We start from the raw sequence: 9,232 nt of genomic DNA, 5'->3' as shown, positions 1-9,232 counted from the left end.
CAAGTTTACGAGAGAGTTAGTGTAATTTATATTAGTAAAGACTTATTAAGTCTTAGTAGAAGAATTTGAAGAAATAAGTTTTATCCATAATACATTTAAAGTTAGCTTATAGAAACATTTGGAAAAGCATTCTCGTTAAAATGTCCATTCAAGAACCAAATCTCAAGTTTTTATTGTAGTTAATTTTTGTAAATGCTCTCATTTAAAATATATTATACAAGACAAACAATTGAATGGTTTCCCCCCTTTTTTATGGCATATGAGTGTTGAATAAAGTATTAGAGGAATGTTGTGCACAATTAAATTTTTTGGCTTTGAGTTAAAATATTTATTCCATTTTCATATTCTTTGTAGGTGTTCAATGCAATTATAAATTTGGCATTTTTGTTTATGGTAAAAATTAAAAGGTAACAAATGCATAAATAAAGTCTATGACTAGAAGAAGTGTTTAAAAGTATATTTAATAATAAAACAAATTAAAAATTGTAAGATATTAAATGGTATTTCGCATCTTTATTATCCATTAGCTCTTATTAGTTCTCACTTTTTTGGATGCTACAAGTATGAGAAAGGGGAAATAGAGACCAAGGAGGATAGAAACTATCAAGCAAACTATCTTAGGATGAAAAAGTCTTTCTAAGATGGAACCCCAGAACAAGTAAACAACAAAATTGCAAGACATGGTATGGTTTAATCTACAATACGAGAAAAAACATACTCCTAAAGTGGGAGAAAATAAATACCAAAATGAAAGGTTATACATCTTTTGGAGATAAAATAAGTGATTTGGATGGTTCATGAATAGCCAATAAAAGATATTTTGAATAGATTTCATAAGCTATTAACTAATATGTTTTTTTATTAGGCTAAACCTCAATGGGCATACTATGGGAAGATGTGATGGTAGAGGTCATGAGATATCTATTAATCATCAATTCATCCCAAGTCAACAATAGAGGGGTTTTCTAATTGAGAAATTGCAATGTTCAAATAAAAGGCTTTATGGTGAACCAAAATGAAACATGTAGCAAGAATAAAGTAGTGGGGATAATTGATATATAAAAAATAATTGTGTTTTCTAGTACATAAATGGATCCAACTCAATCATTAATGTATTGGGATTATGAAACTTCATAAATTAATATTTGTAACTCCAACAATTTTTCTAATTTTTTTTATTTTATTTTAGGCAAAAAATTCTAAATTAATGCTTACAAATTTTTTCAAAAACTAAAATGTATAAACTAATTCAAAAAATGAAATGGGTTACATAAAAAAAAAATTGTTAAAAAAAAGGATGAAAACAAAAAAAAATGCTTGCAAGAAACTAACCATCCCAAAGTTAGTAAGAAGCATTTAATCTAACAAGAAACTCCTCTTTCATTACATAAATCTAGCAATACAAATAACAAGAATTTTGATTAATTTAAAATTTCATCCTAGAACAGATTTTATTTTACACGAACTTTTATCATGATTAAATTTCATCATTTTACTATAATATTAAGTTACTTTTAATTAATATAGATTTGAAATTCTTATTTATATAAAGAAGAATTAATATTTTGTTATAAAATTGTATTATTTTGAGATATATATTTTTTAATATTTATAATCTTTCTCTACTTAATTTATATTTTAAAATTGAAAATATTATTTTATTCATTATATTATTATTTTTTTTAACAAAAAAATAAAATATTATTATAAAATTCAAACCCATTACTTACTCCGAAGTTTATTATAGTTACAACGTTTATTATTATTGTAATTATAACATGTTGTTTTTTTTTTTTTTTTTTTTTTTTTTTTTTTTCTGAATATGACTAATTCTATTATCGTACAAAACAAAGATACAAAATAGAGTACAATGGGCAAGGCTAAGAAATTTTGCCTGTCAGCCCTTGCCTTGCCCTGCTATCAGTTCCAAAATTGAAAAGTTCAAAATTGGAGTTGTTGCTTGACCATTGCCGACACAATTACATAACATGTATTAACTGAACAGACACCAGGGCCTTGGACTGACCCGGACAAAGACAAACATACAGCTGGACAAAGACAATCGACACCTGAACAATTACAATTGACACCTGAACATTACAACCGACACATTGACAGAGATAATGCCGCCACTTAGCCCAACAAAAATAGCAGAGATTACCGGGGCGAGTTCAATCATCTTCAGTAGTCTGGGGCGCCTCTTCAATTCGGCACCCGAAACGGAGCGTGTCCTCGGAGTCAGAAAGCTGGATGACCGCGTCTGGGCTTCCCTCTTGGGCTGGCCTGCTCGGACCAGCAAGTGAATAACCAGCATGCGTAGAAGGGCCAGCGTCCGGGTCGAAATTGGTTGCTGGGCGCTCAAGATCCGGCCCATGTTCACGTCCAGGTGCCAACCAACCCGTTCCAGCTCCAACCGGAAGGCACGCAATTGGAGATTCTTCTCTGCTGGAGCGCTGCCCATCCGGCCGAGGCTCGGCCTCCATGTTCTGAGTGACGCCAGGCTCTATCATTATAGAAACAACCAAAGTGGAATTAACTTGAGGGCAGGGGAGCCGATACCTAAGCATTGGGAGCTCCAGCTGCCCTTCTTCAGAATTTGGGCTTCTGCCATTATGCCCTCCCTCCTCCTCATTGTTGCCCTGAAATCTCTGAGGCAGCGACGTTACCTCAATGGAGGAAGAGGGTGAATTATAATCGTTCTGCTGCGGGAGGGCCCTGCCTCTAATTCCCCCTCTTCGGCTACCCATTCGCGGCCTTTCCCTCGGCATTACAGCACTCCTTCCTCTCTGGAAACCAACACAAGCACTCTGAGCTCCTACAGCTGCAAGAACCAACACCAGCGCCCTCAGCTCCACACCGTTGCAGGTGGTGTGCTTACCAGGCTCATAAACCGGCGGAATACCCCTCAGATTCTCACTCCCATTTCCGTCTGAGCGGAGCAGGGTCTCACTGCAATGTGCGCACATATTCTTCTGCCGATCCAGCTTGCTCTGTTTTAAACTTTTCTCTGCATCGAAAACCATCTTTCTCCCTCGAGCCGAGTAGACAGGCATTAATGCCGTCGGCCGTCTGCATTCAAGCGGGTTAATACCCTGCTGCTCGTGGTACCATCGGACACCGTAGGCATGCCACCTGCCCACGTGATGGCGCGTGCCATTACCATATCCCCTATGCACCCGCATCCGGGATGATGAAATCCTTCTTCGCCAGAGAGATGCAGTCATTGTTGAGCTTATCATCTTCTGAGGTATCCAGTGGACCTGCAAAGTAAAGAATACACTGGGAAGCACCTTGGTTGGCTAATCTATCAGCCACCTTGTTCGTTGTTCTTCGTACGTGCTTGAACGTTAAACTTTGGGGAGTTTGTAGCTTTTCCTCCATAGATTCCAGCCTGCTTAATAGTCTCCAGCTTGTGGCGACCTTGACCGCGGGCGTACCTGCCTGGATTCTTTGGGCAGCACTGATAAGGATTAAGGAGTCTCCTTCTACTTCCAAAGGGAAGTAGTTATTCTGTTCTGCAAGGCATAAGCCCCTCCATAAGCCTTCTAATTCAGCTACATTATTAGTATCTTTACCCAACGAGCCATAGAAAATCTGCATTATTTCCCCTGTGTGATTTCGAAAGAGTCCTCCATAACCCGCGAGCCCCGGATTACCTTTGGCTGCCCCATCGAAGTTTAACTTATAGGTGGCATAAGCTGGAGGGGACCAGCTGGAAGGAGAGGTGCTGCTGTTAGAGGATCGGGTGCCTTCTTTCTGTATCGCTGAGAGGTTTATGTTCCAAGCCTTCAGGATCCGGCATTCCAATGGGGAGTCTGGCATATCCGCATCTGTCCAGGATTTGAGGGCCAGAGTTTCTTGCAGCTGTTTGTTGAGGATTAACCATAAGGCTTCAATGGGCCGGGAAGAGTTGTTGAAAATTCTGTGGTTTCTTTCTTTCCAAAGAGTCCAGTATATGAATCCTGGTAAGAGTCTCCACAGAGAGTTGAGAAGCTGACTCTTGAAGGGGGAAGTAACCCAATTCCTTAAGTTCTCAGCTATGTCTTCTGTTCTGGCTTCTGATCTCATGTTACAGCTCTCAACTTTCCTCCATATTTGCTCAGCTAGCGGGCAGGTTTCCATGAGATGTCCGATTGTCTCAGAGTGAATATTGCAATTCGGGCATCTTGATGGCCCCACGAATCCGCGCTTTACCAGGTTGTCCCAAGTGAGTATTCTTCTTTTGCTGAGCAGCCATAAGAAAGTGGAGATTTTGGGCCAAATTCCTGGTTGCCAAATCTTTTCCCAGATTTGGTCCTTGTTGAGCTGGTTTCCAGTGTATCTGAGCTGGTGGGCTTCTTTAGTGGTAAATGTACCTTTATGCTTATGGCCCCATCTAAGGCGATCCTGTAGAGTGGAGTATCGAATTTTCCTGAATGATAATTCTTGCTCTATGTCCTCATATGTTTCTCCTTGCCAATCATTTTGCCAGAGACTGGCCTTCTTCCAGTTTCTGTAGTCGGTGCTTGCAGAATGTTGCCAAAATTGATTGACTTGAGTGAGGTGTGCTTGCTGCATCTGCTCTTGCCAGAGAGGCTTGTGAAATACTGTGGCAAGCTTGGGGAGCTGCTGCCACGAGTCCTCCCAAAATCTTGCTGTAGTACCGGAGTGTATTTCCCAGAAACTATGCTCTTGAATGAATTTGCTGTGAGGTTTGGCTGCGTTCCATATAGGTGATCCTTGAGTAGTGGAGTTGATTCTGATTAAATCATTCCATTGACTGCCTGGTGCATATTTGGCTTGCCATAGTTTGGCCCATGGTGCGTTGGGCTTAGTGATCCAATTCCACCACATTCGAGCTCCCATATTATTGTTGCTCTGTAAAGGGTCTCGAAGTCCCAGGCCTCCATCAGCTTTGGGTTTGCAGACATCTTGCCAATTTACGAGCGCCCATTTTCTGTTCAGGCCAGAAGATCCCCAGAGGAAGTTACGCTGGAGATTGCGGATAGATTTAAGAACCCATTTAGGTGCGGCCAACAGTGAAAAGAGGTACAATGGCATGGCTTGAAGGACCGATTTGATCAGGACGAGCCTGCTGGCAATATTGAGAGCTCGGAAGGTCCAAAGGGAGAGTTTGGATTCAAGCTTATCTAAAAGAGTCTGCCAGGAGGAGTGTTTGATAGCTGCAGCAGCCAGGGGGGCCCCTAAGTAGGTCGACGGAAGCTTGGAAATAGTGAACTGCAAAATTCGGGCTATGTTCCTTTGAGTGGAGAGGGGGGTATTAAAGAAATAGAGCTGAGATTTCGACGCATTGATGGAGGTACCTGAAGCTTTGGAAAATATAGAGAGCAGGGATTTGAAGACAGAGGCTTCTTGCGAGGATGGGTGGCCAAAGAGCATGGTGTCGTCAACAAATTGTTGGTGGGATTGGGGGGGAAGGCCATGAACAGAGATGCCTTTGAGCATTTGAGTGGAGACGGCTGCCTTTAGCAATCTACCTAGCCCTTCTGCCATAAGAACAAAGAGGAAAGGCGACAATGGGTCCCCTTGTCTTATGCCTCTGGAAGGCCGAAAAGGATGAGAAGGAGAACCATTTAACAGAACAGAAAAGCTTGGAGAGGAGATCAAATTGGTGACCCATCTTGTCCAAGTATGACTGAAGCCAAAAGCTATAAGCACTTTTTGTATATAGTTCCAACTGAGCTTGTCAAATGCTTTGGATAAATCTAGTTTTAGAAGCATACCTGGCTTTTTTAGTATCTTGAGTGAATGAATCACCTCATTTGATAAGACGATGCCATCCATGATCTGCCTCCCTTCAACATATCCTGTTTGTTCCGGTGAAATGAGTAAGGGTAGAAGTGGTTTGAGCCGATTTGCGATGACCTTAGAGATAAGCTTGTATATGACATTGCATAAAGCAATGGGTCTATAGCTTTCGGGCTTGCTCGGTTCAGCACATTTGGGAACTAGTGCGATGAAGGTAGTATTGAGGGCTGGAAGAATCCAATGCATGCTTCTTGATTCTTCCACCAGCTCCCAGACCTCTTCTTTGATTAACTCCCAGAATTCATGGTAGAAATTGGCAGTAAAACCGTCTGGCCCCGGGGCTTTTCCATCCTTGAGCTGGTTCATCGCTTCTTCAATTTCTTTTAGGGATGTGGGCTGAAGTAATTTGTTGTTGTGCTCATCAGTTATTATTCTGGGAATATGCTGTGTGATGGCTCTGATTTCTGCGTCCCTGTTTCCTTCTGGCTCTTTAAGGATGTCTTGAAAGTAATGAGTTAATTCCTTTTCCATGTCTTCGTGGGCTTCGACTCGCTCTCCTTGTTGGTTGTTGATGAATGTGATGTTGTTATACATGCGCCGTTGAAGAGCTGTTCTATGAAAAAAATTTGTATTCTTTTCGCCCTCTTTTAGCCAGCTGATTCGTGATTTCTGTCGCCAGAGTATTTCTTCTTGCTTTCTCCGTTCTTCTAATCGATGCCAGAGGATTTGCTCTTGTTGGGACTGTTCCTCCGTGCGGCCTTCTTTGATGATAACTTGCTGAAGTGCTTCCATTTGCTTTTCCAACCTTTGTCGATCCTCCTGAATGTTGCCAAATTGAGTTTTGTTCCAATTCTTGAGTACTTGCTTTAGGTTTTTCAACTTTTGCTGGAATTGAAACATTTTGGCTCCTTCTGGTGGCCTGTAGGACTTCCATGCCTCTTCTACTATCTGCCTGAACTTAGCGTTTGTGAGCCAAAATGCTTCAAAGCGGAAGGGCCTATTGCATCTTGTGCCGGGCCGAGACCATTGAAGCACGATGGGCCAGTGGTCCGAACCTCCGTGTGGCAAAATTGATGCATTGAAGTCTCCTCCTAGATGGATTGCATTGTCTGAGAGGAGGATTGGCACCACTGCGCTTGTTGGTCCATGTGAAAATTCCATTGGTGGTTGGAATGTCCATTAAGTGGTAGTCCTTTTAATTATAACATGCTGTTAATTTAATACACCATAATGTTTATTATTACTGTAATTATAACAAGCTGTTAATTTAATATTACCAAGGAGAACTTGTAAACTTTTATCATGAATTACCATTGAGTTTAGTAAACGGTTTAATAAGAAATTCTACTTTTAGTATCTTCAAAACCAAAAGATGGTTCCCACAAGCGAAAGGCCAAGCAGTATGTTCCAAACTACCATTGTGTAACGTATTTTACAAAACTTGCAGAAAGGCACTAGCGGTTTCGAAATTGAATGGAGATCTGTCTTTGGTGTATTATTGTTATATTATTCCTCTGTTCTTGAGGCGGGGGTAGGGTTTGTATGAGTCAGCTGGGTATCCATATCTGGCTTACGCAAATTTAATTGTTTCCGAGCTGCGAAGAAAATCGAGGTATCATCTTGACCTTTAAGTAAGAAAATCGCATTGGAGCCTGTAAAACACACTGGAATGAATTAATTGAAAAGAAGAAAGGAAATGCATCTGTAGATAACAGTTATTAGCAAATTAAAAATGTAGATTCGTTAGTGGTTTGTAGATTGGTTAGTGGTTTCTACATGTTGCAACGGCTAACGAGTTTGCTATCGGGTATTAAATGACCGTTTAGGTGCAAGCTCGATAGTCATATAACTTTCAGTGAAGATGGAGTGTTCGAAAAACACCGCATATATCTGTTTTATATGACTATCGAACTTACAGCTAAACAGACATTTAATACCCGATAACAGACTAGTTAGTCCTTATCACTTCAACCGGTTTCATTTACTCATATGATGTGGACAGGAAATGAAAACTTCTAGAACCCTTCATTAAAAGAATGCCTTCAATGCAATTATTTAATTGATCCTTTTTGGAATGGGCAAGGATTGACATATTTTTTTTGAAAGTTATGCCATTTACCATGCATGTACTCAGTCGATTACTTAATTAGAATTCATATTATTTTAGGTTTATGCTTTCTTCAACGAATGTCTTCGATGCAATTATTTAAATAATCCTTTTAGGAATGGCAAGGATGGACCTATTTTTTAAATTTATGCCATTTACCATGCATAGACTCAATCGATTACTTAACTAGAATTCATATTATTTTAGGTTTATACTACCTCACCAAGTTGCCCCAATTCACCTAAAAATTATAATATTACATGTTATTATTTCTCATTGCGTTTTCCTTCCTCATTTAAGCTTAAATGTTGTGCGCGCAACTAAGTTTAGGATCCCTTTGTACCATTTAACATACTCAATATTTTTAATAGTCTATATAAATTCGGAAGCCTAGATATCTTAATGCATTATTGGTGTTTTAAAATTAAGAAAAAATTTATATCTTATTATGTTTATGAGAAAAGAAACGGACAATAATAAATATTAATGAAGATTTATGGAAAATTTATATACAATCATAATATTATGATGAATAATTGGTGGTAGGAGTAGGAGACATGATTTTCGGTTTTGATAAATAAATATAAGTACAATTTTTGTGGGGATTGGGAACAACAATTAATAACCAAAATGAATTTCTCGCTTTATCGAAAGGATTAACTCTAGCAATTAATTAGAAGATTTAGGAATTAATGATCTTTGGTGATTCAATGACAGTTATCCGACAAGTTTCGGTGACTTATTGTCACTTTAAAGTGACCTTCTCTTCCATAGAGGTGATGATTCTTCTCCAAATTTGACAATTTGTGAACACTGAAATCATGCATGTATTAAGGAATTTAAACTCCCCAGCATATATGTTAACAAACCAAGGAGCAAGTGTCTCACAAGTAACATTAAAAATTAACCACAATAAAGCAATAAATTCTCCTTTGTCATGAAAAACCATACAATGGAATCATATATCTTAATTTATGAACAATTAATAAGGAGTCATGATGGAAATTAAAGGCATTTGAAATGCATTCCAAAATGGTTTGGTGGTCATCCCTTATGAATAGACCTTGATCATCTATTGACGTGAACTCATGTCGTTTCATAATCAACACTTGGTCGATGCTCTCCCTCCCACTCTACATGAAACCATATGAGATATTTGTTGCGTGTAGAATAATTCAAATGTTGAGACAATATCATTTAATTCACAATTTTCTAGAGTCATTTCCTTTCTATTGATGAAGCAAGTGGTCTTTCTAGCAAGGATATCTAGTGGTTTCTCTTTGGATTTGTCCAGTCGCATTCAATGGGGGCTAAGTAGGTTTTTAGAAGTTAGACAATTCATTATAATAGTGGGATTTCACAAGCATGCATCAGTAA

General features: G+C 39.1%; 1 protein-coding gene across 1 annotated transcript; it reads right to left on the bottom strand.

Moving 5' to 3' along the window:
* Nucleotides 1-3,168: 3,168 nt before the first annotated feature.
* On the bottom strand, nt 3,169-6,909 carry LOC149213383 (uncharacterized). Its single transcript, XM_089389010.1, has one exon. It carries the CDS (start codon nt 6,907-6,909, stop codon nt 3,169-3,171), a length of 3,741 nt encoding a protein of 1,246 aa, XP_089245136.1.
* Nucleotides 6,910-9,232: the final 2,323 nt, after the last annotated feature.

Source organism: Pinus tabuliformis, chromosome 1_1 (assembly GCF_031772625.1).
Source record: "Pinus tabuliformis cultivar Carrire ecotype Pingquan chromosome 1_1, CPIR1, whole genome shotgun sequence".
NCBI classification, from domain to species: Eukaryota; Viridiplantae; Streptophyta; class Pinopsida; order Pinales; family Pinaceae; genus Pinus; species Pinus tabuliformis.
Note: the sequence above shows the minus strand (reverse complement) of the source record. Positions and strands in the feature narration are given on the sequence as shown.

Coding starts and splice junctions, on each gene's coding strand:
- LOC149213383 (XM_089389010.1), bottom strand. CDS start 6,909: ATGGAATTTTCACATGGACCAACAAGCGCAGTGGTGCCAATCCTCCTC.